The sequence below is a fragment of the Anolis carolinensis genome, chromosome 3 (assembly GCF_035594765.1).
Source record: "Anolis carolinensis isolate JA03-04 chromosome 3, rAnoCar3.1.pri, whole genome shotgun sequence".
NCBI lineage: Eukaryota > Metazoa > Chordata > Lepidosauria > Squamata > Dactyloidae > Anolis > Anolis carolinensis.
Window position 1 is genome coordinate 2664851 of NC_085843.1, and position 24275 is coordinate 2689125.

General features: G+C 41.7%; 1 protein-coding gene across 3 annotated transcripts in view; it reads left to right on the top strand.

Moving 5' to 3' along the window:
- The window catches only part of pgm2l1 (phosphoglucomutase 2 like 1), a 380072-nt gene that overhangs the window by 41934 nt on the left and 313863 nt on the right, over positions 1 to 24275 (top strand). For all 3 annotated transcript variants that reach the window (XM_062974411.1, XM_003229055.3, XM_062974410.1), the window contains exons 4-11: positions 7854 to 7960; positions 9667 to 9751; positions 9835 to 9918; positions 12700 to 12893; positions 15705 to 15894; positions 16553 to 16650; positions 19473 to 19653; positions 23151 to 23244. In XM_062974411.1, coding sequence (XP_062830481.1) covers positions 7854 to 7960; positions 9667 to 9751; positions 9835 to 9918; positions 12700 to 12893; positions 15705 to 15894; positions 16553 to 16650; positions 19473 to 19653; positions 23151 to 23244 — 1033 coding nt within the window. The remainder of the gene's footprint in view (positions 1 to 7853; positions 7961 to 9666; positions 9752 to 9834; positions 9919 to 12699; positions 12894 to 15704; positions 15895 to 16552; positions 16651 to 19472; positions 19654 to 23150; positions 23245 to 24275) is intronic.

Sequence of the window (24275 nt, forward strand, 5' to 3'; positions counted from 1 at the left end):
CACCCCAAAATAAAGCTATGGCAACCTCATTTGGGGGCGCAACCCATACTTTTGAGAAGCTTTGCCCTAGACCAGTGGTTCCCAATCTTTGGCCCTCCAGGTTTTTTTGGACTTCTCAACATTTCCTTCCTCTGAGGTTGAGTGGTGGGACCAGGTTGAGAGGGGATTTGAACCCTGGCCTCCACAAGTTCTACTCCAACATCACCTACATTTCATTGCTTCTCTATAATGAGCCACAAGCTGAATTATAGAAAGGTGTTGGGCCCAAAGGTTTTCTAGTTATGTTGGACAGTGGACACGGTATGGCCCTGTGGATGTTTCTGGATTGCAGCTCCCAGCATTCCTTGCTATTGGCTGTGCTGCGGATGGGATTGACAGCACATCAGGAGAACCACAGGGTTCCCACTCCCGCTTTATGGAAACAGTGGTTTGTGAAGAGGCTCAGGAGGAGTGGTGGCATTTTGCAGTTGTCCTAGAAAGCCTCCTTCAAATGAGTCAGCACTAGGAATTAAAACCTGACTATTCATTCAGTTTGTTAAAGCATACATTTAGGTCAACTTAATAATAGCTCACAGAATTGTTTTCAGTATAAATTGCTGGGTTGGAGTGATGTGTACTCTCCTTTCTCTCAAACATTAAGTTTTTTCCCCAACAAAACAAACCTACAATCCTACAAATAAAATCGACATATGCAGAGCAACAGATGACACAAAACAAAAGGACAACGTCTCTCCCACTTAAACAAAACAAATGTTTTCATCCCTTGAAGTAGATAACATTAATAATTTTCACAATATCAGTGTTCTTCCAGAATAGCAAGAGCTTTTGTAAATGTTTGCAGATGTTTGAAGAGTAGAAAGACCAGCGGAGCTGTTGTTGTCAAAGGCCTTCATGGCCGGAATCACTGGGTTGCTGTAAGTTTTTCGGGCTGTATGGCTATGTTCCAGTTGCATTCCCTTCTGGCGTTTCGCCTGCATCTATGGCAGGCATCCTAAGAGTTTTGTTCAGAGGTCTGTGGGAATGAGGCACGTGGGGTGTATATATATCTGTGGAATAATGTCCAGAGTGGGAGAAAGAACTCTTGTCTGTTTGTAGCAAGTTTGAAAGTTGCTTGATTTGTATTGAGTAGCCTTATAACTGCAAAGCCTGGCTGTTGTTGCCTGGGGACATCCTTTGTTTGGGAGGTATTAACAGGCACTTGATTGTTGGCTGTCTGGAATTCCCCTGTTCTTTATTTACTGTTTTGGTTCGGTAGAAGGCGATCATTTTAGGTAGCCTGGACTCAAACCTTGTAGGGCTTTAAAGGTCAAAAACAACACTTTGTACTTTGCCTGGAAAACTAATTGGCAGCCCGTGGAGTCACTTTAGGATAGGTGTCATATACTCACTCTTACATGTTCCCGTAACAAGTCTGGCTGCCGTATTTTGAACCAGCTGGAGTTTCCAATCTTGGCCCATCCCCATAACAATCATGTTCCCTGACCATTTCTGCATCAGTTGCACTTTTCCTGGTTAATTTGACATTAACTCAGGGCCTCTCCCATCCCAAATTATTATTACTGCTCTCCCACGAATCTGCAGCATTTTATCTGTTATCTCGAGTTTACAACTTTTATAATGTGCACTTTACCTAGTCTATCATTACAACCTCGCTGTTTTTAATTCCATGTTTTATTAAGTATGTCTTTTATTTCTATAGGTTAATGTTTACATTTTATAATTGTGTATGTTTTTGTCTATTGATGTATTGTATATTGTTATTGTTTTTATCCGGGCTTGGCCCATGTAAGCTGCCCCGAGTTCCCTTAGGGGGAGATGGAGGTGGGGTACAAATAAAATTATTATTATTATTTTATTGTATGACACAGCAAACAAGATAGATATGCTGGATTTCGTATCACAATATCACAAGTCGAACACTTCCCAAGCGTCTAGGACTGTGTGATGTATTTTCGGATGATGCGTGCAGATCCCAGTAGGGTGGCCTTTTGCAGTTGGTAGATCGTGATTTTGTCAATGTCTGTTGTTTCCAAATGCCGGCTGAGATCTTTTGGCACGGCACTCAATGTGCCCATCACCACCGGGACCACCTGCACTGGTTTCTGCCAGAGTCTTTGCAGTTTAATCTGGAGGTCCTGATAGCGGCTGAGTTTTTCCTGTTGTTTTTCGTCAATCCGACTATCAACTGGGATGGCAACATCAATGATCCAAACCTTTTTCTTTTCCAAAACTGTGATGTCTGGTGTGTTGTGTTCCAGAACTTTGTCAGTCTGGATTCGGAAGTCCCACAGTATCTTTGCGTGCTCATTTTCCAATACTTTTGCAGGTTTGTGATCCCACCAGTTCTTTGCTGCTGGGAGGTGGTACTTGAGGCATAAGTTCCAATGAGTCATTTGGGCCACATAGTTGTGCCTCTGTTTGTAGTCTGTCTGTGCGATTTTCTTACAGCAGCTGAGGATGTGGTCAATGGTTTCGTTTAGCTTCCTTGCACAGTCTGCATTTTGGGTCATCAGCTGATTTTTCGATCTTGGTCTTAATTGCCTTTGTTCTGATGTCTTGCTCCTGGGCTGCAAGGATCAGGCCTTCTGTCTCCTTCTTCAGGGTCCCATTAGTGACCCAGAGCCAGGTCTTCTCCTTATCAGCTTTTCCTTCAATTTTGTCAAGGAACTTTCCATGCAATGTTTTGTTGTGCCAGCTGTCAGCTCTAGGTTGTAGTGCGGTTTTCTTGTACTGGTTTTTTGTCTGCTGTGTTTTGAGGAGTTTCTGATTTTTGACTTCAATCAAAGCAGGTTCTTCACTTTGCTTTACATATTCTGCCAGGGCATGTTCTTCTTCTTTGACTGCTTGTAAGAGTCCTCTGCCCCCTGATCTTCTAGGCAGATATAGCTGGTCAACATCACAGCGAGGGTGCAGTGAATGATGAATGGTCATGAGTTTTCTTGTTTTTCTGTCCAAATTGTTCAGTTCCATCTGTGTCCAGTTTATGATGCCAGCAGTATATCTTATGACAGGTATGGCCCAGGTGTTTATGGCCTTGATGTTGTTGCCTCCATTGATCTTGCTTTTGAGAATTTTTCTGACCCTTTGTGTGTATTCTTGGCTGACCAGTTTTCACATGTTCATGCTTGATGTTGTCCAGCTGTAATATGCCCAGATATTTATAGGCCTCTGGCTGGTGACACTTTATTGTTTGGCCATTAGGCATATTTATACCCTCACTTTCAATGATTTTTCCCTTCTTCAATGCCACTGTCGAACATTTGTCCAAAGAAAACTCCATGTTGATATCAGTGCTAAAAATTCGGACAGTGTTAGTCAGAGACTGCACAGTTATGAAATGCTATTACAAAAAAAAAAATTATCATCATCATTATTATTATATTCCCTCTTCCAGCCCATGACCTCCACCAGGCATTCATTCAGAGGTGAGACACTATCCCTATCTGAAGCTGTTTTGCGAGACATGGAGAAATGTCTCCCAAAGCATATTGATAACACCCCGCCCCATTCCTATGGATGATCTCTCCCAGTGGTTTCATGTAAATATGAAAGAGCATTGGGAATAGAATGGCATCTTGTGGGACACCACATAGCAACTCCTTTTTGGAGGAGCAGCTATCCCTAAGCACCACCATCTGGAACCTGCTTGAGAGGGACGACTGGAACCACTGCAGCACAGTTCCTCTGATGCTGAACCCCTCCAGGTGTTCCAGGAGACCATGGTTGACATCGCTGAGAAGCTAAGAAGCACCAACAGGAACACAAACCCCTTGTTAGTGTGGAGATAGTGATCATCCACTAAGGTAGCCAGAGCAGCCTCAACTCCATATCCAGCTTTGAAGCCAGTTTGAAATGGGTTAAGGAAGTGTGTGCCATCCAAGACCGCCTGGAGCTGGAGGGCAACGGCCTTCTCAATCGCCTTGCCCAAAAAGGGAGGTTAGATTTTATTGCAAGTAGCCCAGAGGTCTTATGAAAATGTGTGAAATAGAAACAGAAGGAGGCGGTCGCACTCACATTTTCAATTTTCTAACTAGAACCAAGTATCAAATATGTTCACTTCACTTCACTTTATTTCTTAATTAGTTGCTCTCCACCAGAGTGCTCTGAGCAACTAACAATTTAAAATATCATTCCACAATATAAAAAACATTCAACCTAAAAACATTCAACCTAAAAACATTCAGCAGTGACTATTTGGCAAATTAGATCAGATTTACTTAAATGCACAACCAAACAGCCAAGTCTTGAGTGCTTTGTCTTGAGTGCTAATGACTTTCAGCCCTGAGTCTCTGTCCAACTCTTTCTCATCAATAAAACCCCCACGACGTAAGGATATTCCATTAGTAAATAGGTGAAAGTGTAAAAGAAAAAACCAAGTCTGGTCTGGAGGCTTTTTGTTCTTGCTTCAAGGAAGCGGTGAAGCTGTGGCTGTGCTTTCCCAGGCGGCCAAGGAAGCAGCTGGAGCCTTTCCCCCTCCGAGCCCTGTGTTGTGTTGACTCTGGGGCTGTCCATGCTCTCCGCGGCGTGAGCAGCACGTGCTGCCTTTGTGTTTTGGTCTGCTTGGCAGCGTGGGGAGCCTCGGATTGGCCGGGGCAGGAATGAGACTTCTGGGCAGAAAACCTCAAGTTCAGACGCCTGGGAGCCTTTTGGCTCTGTGCCTCCCGCGGTTGTGTTCTGTTCTTGCGGTTGTTTGCTTTGGGAACTATTTTTGGTTGCGTAAGTACGCATTCCTTGGCCTCTGGGTTAAAGCCGATCTGCACCTGATCTGGAAAAAGATCTTGGGCAAGTTTATGTGTTCTTTGTTCTGCGCGTTGCCTGTTTTTGTGTTCAGGATGCTACAGAAGAGTATTCCTTACCAGAAATGTTTGAGTTGACTTTCAGATTTCCGAATGGGGGGCTGCTCATCCTGTACTTATAAAAGATTTGCGGGACTACTCACTGTACTACTGGCTTCATTTGGCATCTATAGCAGAGTAGAAGCAGCGTAGCCATTGAATTTATACAGTACAGACAGGTACAGTACAGTTACCAAAACAAACACATATGCAGTAGGTTAGGACACTCTCTATAACACAGCTGTAGAAAGTCACCAGCATTTCCCATTAAGTTGTTGGTTCCTTAGAAGTCTCATGTAGTAGTCAATACTGGGTCCTCTTCCCCAACATGAACGCTGTCCCAGGTCAGATCCTCCTTCACAGGAACACCCAGGAACTTAAAACTGGCCACCCGCTCCGCTTGGTCCCCATTTATGACCAAGGGTGGCTCTTCATACAGGCCTTTGGTTAAAGACTTCCCATCCCCATAACAATTATGTTCCTTGACCATTTCTGCACCGGTTGCACTTTTCCTGGCTAATTTGATATGAACTCAGGGCCTCTCCCATCCCAAATTGATCCCCAACAAATTTGCAGCACTTTATTCTGTTATCTTGAGTTTACAACTTTTATAATGTGCACTTTACTTAGTCTATTATCATAACCTCGCTGTTTTTAATTCCATGTTTTATTAAGTGTGTTTTTTAATTTCTATAGGTTAATGTTTAAAATTTTATAATTTGTATATGTTTTTTGTTTATTGATATATTGTATATTGTTATTGTTTTTATCTGGTATTATCTGTAAGCCACCCCGAGTCCCCTTCGGGGGAGATGGAGGCGGGATATAAATAAAATTATTATTTTATTGTATGACACAGCAAACAAGATAGACATGCTGGATTTCGTATCACAAAATCTCAAGCCGAACATTTCCCAAGTGTCTAGGACTCTGTGATGTATTTTCAGATGATGCGTGCAGATCCCAGTAGGGTGGCCTTTTGCAGTTGGCAGATCGTAATTTTGTCAATGTCTGTTGTTTCCAAATGCCGGCTGAGATCTTTTGGTACGGCACCCAGTGTGCCCATCACCACCGGGACCACCTGCACTGGTTTCTGCCAGAGTCTTTGAAGTTCAATCTTGAGGTCCTGATAGCGGCTGAGTTTTTCCTGTTGTTTTTCATCAATGCGACTGTCACCTGGGATGGCAACATTATTATAAATTATAAATAATTATAAATAATTATACATTATTATTATTATTATTATTGACACAGCACACGGGTTGTTGTTGTTGTTGTTGTTGTTGTTGTTATTATTATTCACTGTCATTCCAGGTGGTTCAGAGCAATGTGTTGTGTGATTGTGATGGCATCCTCTGTCGATATGTATGAAAGCTCTGATTAGGTTGTTGTATATCTTTCGGGCTGTGTGGCCATGTTCCAGAAGTATTCTCTCCTGACATTTCACCCACATCTATGGCAGGCATCCTCAGAGGTTGTGAAGCCTCTTATTCTTTCTTCCTGCATGGCAGGAGGTTGGACTGGATGGCCCTTGTAGTTTCCTCCAACGCTGATGATTCTATAATCTTCACCCTCTCTTCGTCAATGACACAGAATTTTGCACTACATAGAGCAAGCATTTTTTTTCCCTGCAGTTCCCCACACTCCTGGCTTGGTTCTAGCTCCTATTCTGCATCTTCCGCCTGTTCTTTCTGACTCAGCACAAAGGAAGCGCTGCGAGAGGCTCAGAGGCTGAATGCTGATTGATCTCCCGGTCTTTCAGCCAGTGGCGCACAAATCTCCATCATGGGACTGCTGACTGGCTGCTTCGTGGGCTTAGCGATGCTCACTGAGGCTGCACAGCAAAGCCCTTTCCTCCTCACTGCGACTGCAACGTGGGTTTGGATGGGATGCCCTTTGCATCCAATGGTCAGATTGACAAAGGCTTTGTCGATACCAGAAGCAATGAGCAATGCTTCACTCTGCTTCTGCCCTAGACATTCTGGGCCATCCGAGCCCACTTCCATGTTGCAGGAAAGCACATGAAAGTCTCAGGTGTTGCCTTGTGCAGGGGTTGGGGAGGCATGCAGCCACGTTGCTGCTTATAAACAGTGGTCCTCTGAGAGGAGCCACGAGCATCATTTCTCCTATTACAGGCACTGAACAAAATGTTCCTCCTCCTTCACTCCCTTCTTACTCCTTTGCCCTTGTACCTTAAATCACAACTCTACAACTGAGCGCAGGGAGTGCAATGCTCCTTATCTTGCCAACTGCTTTGGGCTAGGCAAGGCTACTTTTAGGTGGATTTGGAATTGGGTTCTTGTGTGTTTTCCAGGCTGTATGGCCATGTTCCAGAAATATTCTCTCCTGACGTTTCACCCACATCCGTAGCAGGCATCCTCAGAGGTTGTGAGGTCTGTTGGACACTAGGCAAGGTGGGGTTCATATATCTGTGGAGTGATGTCCAGGGTGGGAGCAAGAAAAAACTCTTGTCTGCTGGATGCAAGTGTGAATGTCGGAGTTGCGACCTTTTGTAAAAGCGCTCAAGACTTGGCTGTTTGGTTGTGCATTTAAGTAAATCAGATCTAATTTGCCAAATAGTCACTGTTGCATGCTTTTAGGTCAAATGTTTTTATGTTGAATGTTTTTTATTATGTGGAATGATACTTTAAATTGTAAGTCGCTCAGAGCACTCTGGTGGAGAGCGATTAATTAAGAAATAAAGTGAAGTGAAGTGAAGGTTGCAATTGGCCAACTTGATTAGCATTGAATAGCTTGGCAGCTTCAAAGACTGGCTGCTTCCTGCCTGGGGGATCCTTTGTTGGGAGGTGTTAGCTGGCCCTGATTGTTTCATGTCTGGAATTCCCCTGTTCTTTGAGTGTTGTTCTTTATTATTATTCCATATGTACCATATGTACGTGAAAGAGAGTATTTCAGCTTTATTGTACGGTGTTATTACTGACCCTATGTCGATGGAATATTGTGAACTTAAGCATACAAGATATATTTACATACAGTTTCCTTTTCACTTTGCTGCAGGGGATGTACAAATACCTTGAGAAATGTTTTTCAGACTTCAAGCAAAGAGGTTTTGTTGTTGGGTACGACACGCGAGGCCAGGCCACTAGCAGTTGCAGTAGTCCAAGGTAATGTGTTGTTGTTGTTGTCGTCATCATGATTTCCTTTCTGGTATGCAATTTAAAGGTACAGGTTTAGTTTGCATGCTGTGGACGGAAAATAGGAATAACTTAGTCCCTCTTGTAGAGAGTCCCTTCAGGGAGATGGTGGCGGGATAGAAAAATAAAGTATTATTGTTATTATTATTATTGTTGTTATTGTTATTATTAGAGAGGGATGTCATTCATTGCTCATTTTCTTTTTTAAGGTATCAGTGAATAATATGAGCAACTTCAAAGGAAGCTTTTGAAGGCTATTTGCAATTCGGAACTTACTTTGCCAAAAAATCCTACAATTGGCATGGAAACCTACAAATTTTTTTTGGAGGGGAGCATGGAAGCCAACCTTTTTATGCAAGAAAGGGTCTTTTCTTTGTGTAACATATCAAATGTTGTTCTCCATGCAAAAAAATAATAATACTGCAATAGGTGGATTATTCTGCAAAATTTGCACATGGATTGGCTTTGAAAACAGCACATCTCTGCATCAAATTGTTATTTCCTGTGCAAAAAGAATGTTTCCTCTGCGGAAAAAAGCTGATTTCTGCACAAAGTGATAGAATAATGACAGTTTCACATCAGTCCCAGATTTCTCTCATTTCAGTTTCCTAACAGTCTGAACCAGCCATGGGAAAACTGTTCTGAATTGCTCTATAGCAGCACGGGCAAACTTGGGCCCTTCAGGTGTTTTGGACTTCAACTCCCACAATTGTTTGCCCATGCCTGGTCTAAACACATGTTTCCAATTTTTTTTGAATATTATTTCTATTCCTAGCATTTTGTAGATGAGAGGAAGGCATCTAGGTCAGTGGTTCTCAACCTTTCGAATGCTGCAACCCCTTAATCCAGTTCCTCATGTTGTGGAGACCCCCAACCATAATATTATATTTGTTGCTACTTCATCACTGTCACTTTGCTCCTGTTATGAATTGTAATGTAAATATCTGATATGCAGGATGCATTTTAATTCACTGGACCAAATTTGGCAGAAATACCAAATACACCTAAATTTGAATACTGGTGGGGTTGTGAGGGGGTGGGGATTGATTTTGTCATTTGGGAGTTGTAGTTGCTGTGATTTATAGTTCACCTATGCTAAAAGAGCATTCTTAACTCCATTAATGATGGAATTGAACCAAACTTGGCCCACAGAACTCCCATGACTAACAGGAAATACTGGAAGGGTTTGGTGGGTATTGACCTTCAGTTTTGGAGTTGTAGTTCACCGACATCCAGAGAACACTGTGAACTCAAACAATGATGGGTCTGGACCAAACTTGGCACAAGTACTCAATATACCCAAATGTGAACACTGGTGGAGTTTGTGGAAAATAGACCTTGACATTTTGGGAGTGGTAGTTGCTGGGATTTATAGTTCATCTACAATCAAAGAGCCCCTTGAACTCCACCAGGTTGAGAAACATTGATATAGGTGATGTTCTCTAATTGAAAGTTTCTTGAAGGCTTGAATCCATTCCCAATGGGCAGAGGAAGGCCATTTGTTTTGGGGGCAGAGCTGATCCTGCAGAAGCTTAGTCCATAGATTTGTTGCTTTCTTGTGGCTCAGTCCATGTTGCACAGCACCACCTCTCTGCATTTATTAGCATAGCAACTTAAGATTTCATCTGATGGTCAAGGAGAGTTAACTGACTGTTTGTTGCTTTTATCCTCCATAGACTGGCAAAGCTCACGGCCGCCGTCCTGCTCTCCAAGGGGATCCCTGTCTACTTGTTCTCAAGATACGTTCCCACACCTTTCGTGGTGAGTGTCCCTCTCTGCATTACATTTGTGACCACTCTCCTTATTTCCTGGCATTCTGGAACAAACGCAAATGTGTTTTGCAGCCCTATGCAGTTCAGCAGCTCAAAGCCGTGGCTGGCGTGATGATCACAGCTTCCCATAACCGCAAGGAAGACAACGGCTACAAGGTACGCGGAAGGAATTCTCTCGCTGGCTGTTAATTTCTAGCCGTTGACATTTGCTTATTTGAGAATTTGAGAAATACCTATAGGAGAAGCGCTACAATCATTGTAGTTTTCTTTAATTACTCAATAATGTATTACACTATGTAACAAAATTTGAAAAATGTTTTGTTCCTGGTTTGAAAGTGTTATTTCCTGTTTAATTGTGCTGGACTTACTTTGGAAGTAGTTGTTCTACTCCAAAAACCTTGTTTTTAAAACTTTATAAACCACTTCTTTAGAGCGGCCCTCATTAAGGTCTGAGAAAGATATAAATATTATTTTTACAATAAAACCCCAATATGGGTTTCCCCATTGGAAGCATGTCATAAAAGAGAGACCAGAGGGGGAAAAGGGCCCTCTTACAAGGAAATCATGAGAAAACAGAACAGGAACCACGTAATAAAAACACAAGAAGAACTAAAAGGCTCAAGGCCCACCAGGGAATCCACACCGGGGAGAAACCTTACCAGTGTTCTCAGTGTGGGAAACGCTTCAAGGTGGGGAAATACTTGAAGAGACATGAAAGAATTCATGCCAACCAGATGAAAACACTCAATGGGAGAAATGATGAAGTCAGAGAGCTCACCTGAACAATGGTTAAGGTACAAAAACCATTTTAGTGTGACAATCAAGTGGCTGTTCAGAGGTTTTTAGACTGCAATACACCACAGCCCTATCCAGTATAAAGCCATTGGCGAGGAATGTTGAGAGATGTAGTTCAACATCATTTGGAGAACTGTGTGACTCTCATTCCTTTTCTTGGACGATTAATTCATTTGACATTACTTTGTGAACAGCATGAGTGGGGGAAACATTTCCTTTGGAAAAAGGCTCCAAAACATATCTGGTTCATCCATCTGTTAACAGACAGATTTACTGCCCTGTTATCATTTATCTGTCTGGAGTGCCCTGTGGTTCACCATTTGCTCACCAAACAGGGTAGCTAACATGAACACTCCTCTAATGTATACCTTAACAAATAAAGTTCTGGTTATTTTGTAATATGAGAATAAACATGTCGGTTTGTGTATGTTTAGGCTATTTATTTATATAAACCAATCAACAATGTACATTTGGATGGATCAGTTTCTTACATAGACTTCTACATGGTTTTGGCCCTTTCTTACTTACAGACATTTCAGAATCTATAAATAAGAAAAGGTCACACCATTTTTAGATTTACGAAGATCATAACACACACAGTAGAGTATGATCTGCAGAGGATACGTTCTTGGATTTACTATAGAATTGTAAAACCATAGATAATACAGTAGAACAACAACCAAATGTCATGGTATCTTGGTTTTGAGGCCTGATCCTGGAGTTATTTGGGGCACTGTTTCAGAAAATTGCATTGGATAGACCACATTGGCTCTAATTTATTAGATATGTTTTTCAGTGAGTATTTGGTAGAATGATAGGAATTATAGTTATGAATTTGGAGAAAAACAAATGTTAGCTATTTAACATCGGCCGCGATAATTGTATTTGCAAGGTTTTGGAGATCAGAAGAAATCACGACAAGCAAAGAGTGGCTGACAAAAATGGTAGAGATCATGAAAATGGATAAATTAACACACGAACTGTCATATAGTCAGAACAAAGTCAGAAAAGAATCAGACTGGTCACATTTGATAAATTACATGAAACAAGGAAAGATGAAAATCTTAATATAAACAAGAATAAAGAAACCAGAAAGAAAATTCTGCCCTTTGGATTCGATGAAAATAAAAACAACAAATCATACTTAAGACAACTTCCAAACCAGGCCCACAAGGAAGAGGAAGGAAGATTTTGGAAAACATCCTTTACCCCCTTTCCCATGCCGCCACCCCCCCCTCCAAAATACCCATACCACTTCCCTATAGCCCACCAGCCTTTTCCCCATGCTTTTATCTTTTCTTTTAAACCCTTTTCACTTTGGAAATCAATAAACATTAAATAATAAAAAAAACCTATGTTCAATTGTTTGAGACTCTAGGAGATATTCATTGAAAAAACAGAGCAAAATGTGCTACTGCAGGATGTTCCTCCCGCAAAAACATTGTTTTGAAGTTTGATAAACTTTTTTCATGTTTTCATGATAGAACCAATTAGGAAAGGACATTGATAACCCAGGAACAAAACTGTGTTGCGTACTGTTAACGGAGTAAGAGTCCTTCTTTCAACTTCTCCAATGCAACTGCTTTCTGTATTTCCAATAGGTTTTCACCTTTGGTCGTATAATACGGAACTTTAGTTCATTTGCTTTTTCTTTAGTTAATTTGCTTTTTTCTTTGTGCCCCACACAAAGGGATTTTGCACCTATTTAAAGAATTCTTTCAGAGTATTTTAAGCTGAGTAGACGTATCTTTGCTCTTAGTAAATGACATGTGGCAGTTTTGTAGAACTAAGGTAGCTACTTTTCTGCCGCTGTAATACCCTGTTTCCCCCAAAATAAGACCTACCCTGAAAATAAGACCTATCATGATTTTTCAGCATTTCTAAGGATGCTCGAAATGTAAGCCCTATTTCAGAAATAAGCCCTAGTTATAGTTAACTTAAAAAGCCAAATTGGAAAAATAAGACTGCCCCTGAAAACAAGCCCTAACAAATCTTTTGGAGCAAAATGTAATATAAGACCCTGTCATATTTTGGGGGAAACAGGATATTTGTGCTAGGGATGTATTTCATTTTACATAGAGCTAACTCGGATCCGGCCCTCAGTATTATTTGTTGACTTCTTGGGCCTGGCCTCTGCTTCAGGTATACTGGGAAAATGGCGCACAGATCACGTCCCCACATGACAAGGAGATCCTGAAATGCATAGAGGAATGTGTGGAGCCCTGGGACGAGTCCTGGAATGAGAACCTGGTGGAGAGCAGTCCTCTCACTCGAGATCCCCTCCAGCAGATCTGCGCAAGCTACATGGAGGATATCAAGAAGATCTGCTACCACAGGTAAGTAGGGAAGGCCAGGCTGTCCCTAACTCATAGAATCCTAGAATTGGACGAGACCACATGGGCCATCCAGTCCAACCCCCCGCTAAGAAGCAGGAAATCGCATTCAAAGCACCCCCGACAGATGGCCATCCAGCCTCTGTTTAAAACCTTCCAAAGAGGGAGCATCCACCAGACTCTGAGGCAGAGAGTTCCACTGTTGAACAGCTCTCCTTATGGTTAGGAAGTTCTTCCTAATGTTCAGGTGGAATCTCCTTTCCTGTCATTTGGACCCAAGGCTTCATTGATTCCTAGTTTCCAGGGCAGCTGAAAGGAAGCCTTTCTCCCTCCTCCTTATGCCACCCTTTCAGATATTTATACATGGCTCCTCTGATGTCTCCTCTCAACCTTTTCTAAAACAGACTCAGCACCTCTTTAAGACGCTCCTTAAAGGGATTCATGGTTTCCAGACATTTGATCCTTCTAGTCACGCTACTCCTCTGTTCACCTTCCAGCTTAGAATCAATATTTATTTATTTACAGTATTTATATTCCGCCCTTCTTTCTCACCCCGAAGGGAACTCAGGGCGGATCACATTATACACACATAGGGCAAACATTCAATGCCCATAAACACATAGGACCCAGACAGAGACAGACAGACGCAGAGGCAATTTAACCTTCTCCTGAGGGGGATGTTCGATTCTGGCCACAGGAGGGAGCAGCTGCTTCATCATCCGCTGTGACGGCACTTCCTCATTCCAATGTCGTAAATTAGTTAATTGACGGGTGCTCACCCCGCCACGGGCTGGCATCGAACTCATGACCTCATGGTCAGAGTGATTTATTGCAGCAGGCTGCTCACCAGCCTGCACCACAGCCCGGCCCCATCTCTTTTGAACTGTGGTGCCTAGAATGGGACACAGTTTTATTCCAGGTGAAGAGATCTAACCGAAGCAGAAGAGAGAGGCACTGTGACTTCCCTCAGTCTGGACACTAGACTCCTTTAGATGCAGCCCAAAATCCCATTGGCTTTTTGAGCTGCTGCATCACACTCTTGGCTCATGTTCAACTTGTCCTCCATGAAGACTTCAAGGTCCCTTTCACATGTACTCTGTTGTTGAGCCAGGCATCACCCATCCTGTATCTTTGCCTTTAGTGTAGTATCTTACATTTGTCCTTTTTGAAATTAGTTGTTAGTTTTGGACAGTCAGCTTTCTCATCTATTGAGGTCCTTTTGCATCCTTATCCTGACCTCTGGAGTATTAGCTCTCCCTCCCAATTTGGTCTCATCTGCAAATGTGATCAGCCTGCCCTCTAAACCTTCATTCAAGTCATTAATTAAGACATTGAACAGAAATGGGCCTAGGACTGAACCCTCTTGATGGCACCCAAATAGTCACTCGTTTCCAGGATGAAGCAGAGGAACCATTGGGGAGAAGCACCCTTTGGGTTCAGTCGCTTAACCAATGACTGATCCACCTCATAGAAGCCTTGCCTAGCCCACATTGGAGTAGTTTGCTTGCAATTTTAGTCCGACTCATAATAGTCCCACACAATTATTCTTTGGTCAGAATTCATCTGAATTCAGCTAAAACAATTCAGGAAGGATATGACAAGTTGGAAGGTGCTCAGAAAAGGGTCAAAGATCTGGAATCCTGGAAGCCCTGTGGAAAGTGGCTGAGGGAGCTGGAGAAGAGAAGGTTAGGAGGACCATTCGCTTGTAGGTTTGAAGCAGAAACCACCTGGACCTTGTGAGTGCTACTGCCCTAATCCTGGGAGAAGTCATCCATAACATTTCCATTTTTAAAAAAATTCTTAAATTGACATCTACTAGTTTTTGTTTAACAGAAAAACAATATTTGGCCAGGGGCAGCCTTTAGAGCTGAGACAGTGTTTAGCTTGCTGTTTTTCGTTTCAAGCTGGAGAAGAAGGAAGGCAGGCAGGCAGGCAGGAAGGTGCAGAGTCACTTGTACAGTCAGCCTAATCCATCCATGGATCATTCACCTATGGATTTAATCATCCATGGCTTGAAAATCCTAAGCAATTTCCAAATATCTTGCCATGTTATATAAAAGATGCATTTTACTATGGGACTTGACCACCCATGGATTCTGGTATCAATGGGTTGGTCCTGGAACCAAACCCCAGCAGGTACCAAGGGCCCACTGTACTATGTATCTGTTTACTGCCTTGGTTTGTCCTACCCTTGTATGATGTGTCACCTCTTTGTAACGAAAATCAGTTTCATAATAATAGTTCCTGGGTTGTTGTTCGGTTGCCGGGCTGTATGGCCAGTGTGTACTAGCAGTGTTTTCTCCTGATGTTTCTTCTTCATCCATAGCTGACATCTTCAGAGGATCTGATGGTGGTAAAGCAAGTGGAGTATATATACTTGTAGCATGTTCAGGGTGGGAGGAAAGAACCATTGTCTGTTGACCAAGTGTAAAGGGTGCAATTAGCAAGTTTGATTTGCAAGCGCTTGAGTGGGATCCATCCATTAGCATGTGAGTATCTAAGAAGACTGCATAGTCAATAGACCCAACTCAAGCGCTTACAAATCTAGCTTGCTAATTGCACTCTTTTCACTTGTTTACCAGACAATGGTTTTTTCCTCCCACCCTGGACATTATTCCACAGGTATATATATATACCCCACTTGCTGGACTACCATCAGATTCTCTGAAGATGCCAGCCACAGATGCAGGCAAAATGTCAGGAGGAAATGCTACTAGAAGACATTGGCTATACAGCCTGGAAATCACACAAGACTCCAGTGATTCTGGCTGCAAACACCTTTGACAATACTTCCTGTGTTGTTTCTTCTTGCAGGGAGCTGAACGCAAAGACCAGCCTGAAATTCGTCCACACGTCCTTTCACGGGGTCGGCCACGACTACGTGCAGTTGGCTTTCCGAGCCTTTGGCTTCCAGCCTCCCATTCCGGTCCCTGAGCAAAAAGACCCCGACCCAGACTTCTCCACCGTAAGGTGCCCAAACCCCGAGGAAGGGGAGTCTGTGCTGGTAAGTGTGCTGCAACACTTATCCCATAGTTCTGTCCATACACTGAGAGGGAATATGTTGCCTTGGCTGTCGAAGTGCCAACCAAGCTGTCCGTTAAATTGCTGCCTGCTTTATATTGACTAAGGACATTATCACATTGGGATATAATCAGTTTCTGAAGACTTTGCACCTCCCTGTTCCACAAAGTAGTTTTTGCTGGCGGTTGCACACGGAACGTGAAATGCCTCCAATTTGGTAAGGAGGCATGCAAACAACGCCACTATTAAACTTCAGAGCACTGCTGTTCTACCTGTAAACTATTTATTTCCTGGTTATTGGGCTGAATTAATTCTTGATCTCCAGAATTGTCAGAAATATTAAAAATTAACTAGTTATTTTTAATTACAAAAATGTGAGCCAAGCACTGAAAGTGTTAAATGCATGCAATGACTCAGCAAAAGCTGCAGTTTAATATAAGCTAGTGTGCGTGTAGCTTTGTAGGTCTCAGTGTGAGAGAGGCCTCAATATGAGAAGGTCTCAGTGTGAGAGAGGCCTCAGTGTGAGAGAGGCCTCGCTGTGAGAAGTTTCGATGAAAAAAGCCCCAGGTTGAAGGCCTCGTGTGTGAAGCTCCAGTGTGAAGGCTTTGTGTTGACTAAAAGGAATCCATGGTCTCTTCCAGGAACTGTCTTTGCGTCTCGCGGAGAAGGAAGGTGCCAAGGTGGTGGTGGCCACCGATCCTGATGCAGACAGGCTCGCGGTGGCAGAACTCCAGGAGAAGTAAGTGAAAGACATTTATTGAAGGCTCTGGGAGAAGGAAAAGCCAGAAAACCCCACAGTTCAGGTGGAATAATCCCTCAAAATGAGGGAAGTAGAGCTTTGTTTATTCCTGCATGACGGAGAGTTGGACTTTGTGGTTTCTCCCAAATTTCTGAGTCACAAATTAGACTCTCCAAGTAGACGACCAATAGTTTAAATAATACATTTATCCCTCAACTTTTGCAGAAGTTAGTGATACAGTATCCCTGCAAAAGTGGAAAAGTCATGAATCTATTATGTTATTTTTTAACCTGAGGGAACACTTCTCTGGGCTGTCCATAGAATTGCATTGGAAGAACCTAGAAATGCCTGCAGAGATAATAAAAACTACCAATAGTGTCTTTGTTCATTTTTGATGCATGATGTTATTTTCCACAAAGAAAATGAAGAAGTTTGCTTTTTATTTATTTATTTATTTATTTATTTATTTACGGCGCTTCTCAACTTCAAAGGGGACTCAAGCCAGCTTTACAACCTAGATAACAATTCAATGCCTTTCAAAAACAGTGTACAAAAAATAAACTTTTAAAATTAAGTTATAAAATACAATTACAACAATTAAAAGCATTTAGCACAATTCTGTCATAATAATTCACGTGAGCTACAAACATAATCTGGGCCGTTCCAATAGACAGTTGCACATCTTTTGCATTTATTATTGCACCAGTTCTGCAAAGGCTTGGTCACAAAGCCAGGTCTTCACTTTTTTACAGAAAGTCAGGAGGGAGGGGGCTGATCTAATCTCCCTGGGGAGGGAGTTCTTACTGAAAATAAACCTGCATTTTTCATGTAGAAAAAGTTCCGATTCTAGGTTAGTTATTGCTTAGAGATGCAAGGCTTTAAGAACTTGAAGGTCATGACTTAAGGTTTGGGTGGAATGGTTATGTTTGGTATGGTAAAGTCAAGGCACACGCTGAATTTAAAAACCATTGTGCTGTACAGGCTCAGATACAAGTTTGTTATAAATAGGATTCTTTTAGCTGGATCTGTAATAGTGGAGTAATATGTTTCTTTTTTTCTTTTTCTTTCATTACAGTTTGGATTGGAGGGTCAGAGACCTTTTATGATTTATTTAGTGTTTAGTGTTTTAGCTTAGTGTTTTAGTTTAGTCTCCACTGTAGTTACCTATATATTTTCTGCTATCTTGTTTCTGCCTGTTTTCTCTTTTCCTGAATGTTTATTACAATGGACCCTTCTGATCCATGGGCTTCGGAGTTGCAATTTCCAACCACAGATTGACATGTCCTAGAAATGAAATAGCACTGATGTTGAATGCACATTCAATGAACCAGTTGTGTACATGTCAGCACCATTTTAGACTAGGAGATGTGATTATGTGCTATAATTTACGTCTGAAAAGGGTGTTGGAACCAATCTCCCACTTATCCTGAGTCCAAACTGTACTTGGATTGTGAATTAGATTGCAGTTACACAAATAGAATTCCCAAGACCTTCATCCGCCTAAGATGTTCATGATCAGGGGTTTCCAACAGTTACGGAAACCCTTTTTGGAGTTTGTAATGTTTCCAATTTGTTTTTGCATCTTCATTCGAAACCTATGACATTATCCCTTTAAATGTTTGAAATACGAGGGTTGAATGAAAAGTAATGCCTCCACCTTCGTAACTCCTGAACAGATAGCAGTCCTGGTCTGCGGCAAGTCCTGGCTTGTTCAGTAGACTCTCCTCTAAAGTTAGTTCCATTTGGTGGAAAGCCTTAGCATTGAACGGTTGTGTTGTTAAAGGGTGAAGTATGGAGCCCTGTGCAGACGGTCGGTCAATGCGACTTAAGCAACATTCAGTCATTGAATTCTTGAGAGCAGAAGGTGTCACCCAAAGGAGATTCATCAGAGAATGCAAGCTGTTTGTGGTGATTGTGTTGATGTGAGTCCTGTGCGTCGTTGAGCGAGTAAGTTTAAAGATGTTGAGGTGCGAACATCTGACTTGCGTGCAAACAAAGAGTTGGATGTCCCATGACAGCAACCACCGAGTTTCACAAGCAAAAGGTTGACAGATTGATTTAGGACGATTGTGGTATCACTCAGAAAGAAATTTCAAGCATCATCGGCATTTCACAAGAACTTGTGGGTCACATTATGGCTTTGCTTGGCTATCGGAAGATCTGTGCATGATGAGTGCCTGAAATGAAAGTGCACAGTCTTGAAATTTGCCAGGATGTCCTCTCGCGTTATGAGAATGAAGGTGACACCTTTCTCCTTTGGAGTGACACCTTCTGCTGTCGAGAATTCAATGACTGCACGTTGCTTAAGTTGCATTGACCGACGGTCTGCACAGGGTTCCATCCTTCGCACTTTAACAACACAACCGTTCAATGCTAAGGCTTCCCACCAAATGGAACTGCAGAGGAGAGTCTACTGAGCAAGCCAGGACCTGCCACAGACCAGGACTGCCATCTGTTGAGTTACGAAGGTGGAGGCATTACTTTTCATTCAACCCTCGTATTAAGGTTATGTGTGGGTCCCCCTCCCCCAATCCTTCAAGGGTGATATTATGTCAGGCATGGGCCAACTTGGGCCCTCCGGGTGTTTTGAACTTCAACTCCCACAATTCCTAACAGCCTACCGGCTGTTAGGAATTGTGGGAGTTGGAGTCCAAAACACCCGGAGGGCCCAAGTTGGCCCATGCCTGCATTATATGGACAAAATAGACTTCTCATGAGAATGGTTTCAAAGCAATGGAAGACTTTATTCGAGTTCCTTTTGTGTTTTGGCTTCTCCTGGGAGTTTCTCCAGGTATTTGACGCTATATTTTCTGTTTCTGCAGCGGCCGGTGGAAAGTCTTTACGGGCAATGAACTGGCTGCTCTGTTTGGATGGTGGATGTTTACCTCTTGGAAGAAGAACCGCGCGAAAGACGCTGACGTCAAGGATGTTTACATGTTGGCCACCACGGTCTCCTCCAAGATCCTGAAGGCCATTGCCCACAAAGAAGGGTTTCATTTTGAAGTAAGGGGTTGGCCGTGTCCTCTCTCCTCTTGTCATGCTGGGTTCTTACATACCATACGGGGAACCATAATGTTTGTTTATTTATTTAATGTATATACTGCTCTTCTCCCCCAGGAAAAGGAAAGGGCCTGAGGCTGTTAGGAATGGTGGGAGTTGGAGTCCAAAACACCTGGAGAACCCAAAATTGCCCATGCCTGATTTAAATGGTTGCTTTTTATAACAATGTTTTCATCCCTTACGCCAGAGGTCCCCAAACTAAGGCTTAGGGGCCGGATGCGGCCCTCCAAGGTCATTTACCTGGCCCCCGCCCTCAGTTTTATAATATAATATTTAATATCATTTTTAATAATACATTGTATTTACATATAATATTGATAATAATATTATAATGTTATACAATATAATACTAATACCATATAATAATATTAATTATATGTTATATATTACATATAATAGTACAGTATAGTGCAGGGGTCCCCAAACTAAGGCCCGGGGGCCGGATGCGGCCCTCCAAGGTCATTTACCTGGCCCCTGCCCTCAGTTTTGTAATATAATATTTTATATCATTTTTAATTATAATATATTGTATATACATATAATATTGATAATCATATTATAATGTTATACGATATAACATTAATAATAATACCATATAATAATATTAATTATATGTTATATATTACATATAATATTACAGTATAGTGGTATAGTTCTATATAGTAATATATAATATTGCTAATATTGTGCTATATTAATAATATAATATATTGTATGTACATACAGCTGCTCTGAGTCCCCTTCAGGGTGAGAAGGGTGGGATATAAATGTAATAAATAAATGTAGTAAATGAATAAATAGATAATTTTAGACTTAGGCTCGCCCAAAGTCTGAAATGACTTGAAGGCACACAACAACAACAATCCTAATTTCTTTGACTATCTCATTGGCCAGTAGCAGGCCCACACTTCCTATTGAAATCCTGATAGGTTTATGCTGGTTACAATTGTTTTCATTTTTAAATATTGTATTGTTCTTTCATTGTTGTTGTTGTTGCACGACAAATAAGACATGTGCAGTGTGCATAGGAATTTGCTCGTTTTTTTTTTTTTTTCCAAATGATAATTCAGCCCCTCTACAGTCTGAAGGATTGTGGACCGGCCCTCTGCTTTAAAAGTTTGAGGACCCCTGCCTTACGCTTTTCAGAATAAGAAAGAAAAGTACGTGAAGGCAGGGAGAGATCTAGCAGCGCCTTTAAGATTGATTTATTTTAACACAAAGCTTTGTGGACTTCAGTCCACTTCCCTAGAGGCATCAATTCAATCAATCCATCAGAGAAAATGGATCGATATCCACGGAAGCTCATGCTAAAATAAATTCAAAGTTGTGTCTCTTTTATCTGAAAAGCTTAGAGCCAGAAGTATTTAGGGTTTCACCTTTTTTTGTGGATACATTTTGAGAGTTTTGAATTGTTTTAGTAATACAGTAGAGTCTCGCTTATCCAACATAAACAGGCCGGCAGAACATTGCATAGCAAAAATGTTAGATAATAAGGAGGGATTAAGGTAAAGCCTATTAAATCTTATGATTTTGCAAATTAAGCACCAAAACACTATGTTTACAACAAATAAATTCAAGGTTGTGTCTCTTTTATCTGAAAAGCGTAGAGCCAGAAGTATTTGGGGTTTCATCTTTTTTGTGGATACATTTTTAGGGTTTTGAATTGTTTTAGTAATACAGTAGAGTCTTGCTTATCCAACATAAACAGGCCGACAGAACGTTGCATAGCAAAAATGTTGGATAATAAGGAGGGATTAAGGTAAAGCCTATTAAATCTTATGATTTTACAAATTAAGCACCAAAACATCATGTTTACAACAAATCGACAGAAAAAGCAGTTCAATACACAGTAACGTTATGTAGTAATTACTGTATTTACGAATTTAGCACCAAAACATCGCAATGTATTCAAAACATTGATTGCAAAAACATTGACGACTAATAAATTGACTACAAATAAGATAGAATTGCATAAAATAAACTTACAGTAGCAACGTTGTCGGAAGTTAAATCCGTAAAAAGTTCAGTCCTTGCTGTCTAGAGAAACAGCTGTGGATCCGGGCGGGAGGCAAGCTGCATTGGATAATCCAGAACGTTGGATAAGCGAGACTTCTACTGTATTTCATTTTACTCTTTATTTTATTTTTGGAAATTAATGTTTCCGCTTGATCTTTTTCAAAATAACGATTGTAAGCTACTTTGAATCCCACCTTGAAACCATGGTGGGTCATAAATTGAATTGGGTTGCTGTGAGTTTTCCGGGCTGTCTCGCCATGTTCCAGAAGCATTCCTTCCTGACGTTTTGCCCATATCTATGGTAGGCGTCCTCAGAGGTTGGGAGGTTTGTTGGAAACTAAGCAAGTGGGGTTTATATTTCTGTGGAAGGTCCCGGGTGGGAAAAAGTACTCTTGTGAATCTTGCAATTGGTCAGCTTGATTAGCATTGAATGGCCTTGTAGCTTCAGAACCTGGATGCCTCCTGCCTGGGGGAATCCTTTGTTGGGAGGTGTTAGCTGGCCCTGATTGTTCTTGCTAGACATTCCACAGATTCCACAGATATAGAAATCCCATTTGCCTAGTTTCCAACAGACCTCACAACCTCTGAGGATGCCTGCAATAGATGTGGGAGAAATGTCAGAAGAGAATATTTCTGGAACATGGCCATGCAGCCTGGAAAACTCACAGCAGTCCAATGATTCCAGCCATGAAAGCCTTTGACAACACATAAGTTGAATTAATGGATGTAGTAGTACTCTTCCAAGAGGCCCAGGTTCAAATCCTACTTGGACATAGAAACCTGTAGTTGGCCATGGATAAGTCCAATGTTGTCAGCTTCAGAAGGAGACAAGATTTCTTCTTTCTCTGAAGAAGAAATCTTGCCAAGAAAGTAATACAGTAGAGTCTCACTTATCCAAGCTTCACTTATCCAATGTTCTGTATTATCCAAGGCAGTCTGCCTTTTAGTAGTCAATGTTTTTGCAGTAAATGTTGCAATGTTTTGGTGCTAAATTCGTAAATACAGTAATTACTACATAACATTACTATATATTGAACTGCTTTTTCTGTTGATTTATTGTAAAACATGATGTTTTGGTGCTTAATTTGTAAAATCATAATGTAATTTGATGTTTAATAGGCTTTTTTCTTCATCTCTCCTTATTATCCAACATTTTCGCTTATCTAATATTCTGCCGGCCCGTTTATGTTGGATAAGTGAGACTCTACTGTATGATGAATTCAGCTCAGGGTTGTCATAAGTTGGAGATGACTTTAAAAGGCACCCAGCAACAGTTAATATTGCACGCGCAGCAGAGTGAGTGCTTGCTGTCAGGAGGCCTCTAGTAGTGAATGCCTTGATTGATTGATCAATCCGCTGATTGATTGCCTGTCATCTTGAAAACAGTCTGTGCTAAGGCCGGGTGCTTTCCTGTCTTTCTTCAGGACACTCTCCCTGGCTTCAAATGGATTGGCAGCCGAGTGAAGGACCTCCTGGACAGCGGCAAGGAAGTCCTCTTCGCCTTTGAAGAGTCTATTGGTGAGCGCATAGAAGTTGGAGGGCGGTGTTGCCTGACTTTGATGATACTTGGATGGTACAAAGTGTTGGGAGCAGGAAATGTAAAGTGAATTAAAGTTAAAGGGGGAGGAAGGAAAAAGAGGAGAAGGAGTGAAGGAATTTGGGGATAGATAAGCGTTACTAGGACAAGACATCTGCACGAGAGATAGAGCGAGATTGGACTGACTCGACATGGGATGGGGGAAATAATATGCAGGAAATGTTTACAGAACGAAGAGAAAATAAACAATGTTTTGGAACAGAAAGACGGAGATGCTGAACAGAACGATAATCTGAGAGGAGAAAATTGCAGACAGGAAGAAAAGAGGGGGGAAAGGAATGTATTTATTTATTTACATTATTCCTTATTTATTTATTTATTTATTTATTTATTTATTTATTTATTTACAGCATTTATATTCCGCCCTTCTCACCCCGAAGGGGACTCAAGGTGGATCACATTACACATATAGGCAAACATTCAATTCCTTTTAACATAGAAGAAAGACAAGACAAACATAGGCTCTGAGCGGGCCTCGAACGCATGACCTCCTGGTCAGAGTGATTCATTGCAGCTGGTTGCAGCTGGCTTGCTCTCCCGCCTGCGCCACAGCCCGGGCCCCTTCTCACCCCGAAGGGGACTCGAGGCGGATCACAATGTACATACACACGACAAACATTCCATGCCATACGACATACAGACAGAGACAGACACAGAGGCAATTTAACATTGAACAAGCTTGATTTCATGTGTACATGTGCATAAAACCCATGATTTGGAAACAGACAAACGTGGCACTTTTCTTGAGGCTTTCTTGGCTTGTCTTGATTGAAAAACCACCCTTTAGTTCTGCTGCAGAATACACGGTTGTATTTTTATCTCCTCGATTTCTAGTCTTTGATTGGGAAGTAAAAAGGACTAGAGATATTAGGGCGCTGTGCATCAACAAATCCTTCCTGAGTTTCAGCCACATATTTACAAACATGCAGTTTGATCATCAGCAATCTGGTGC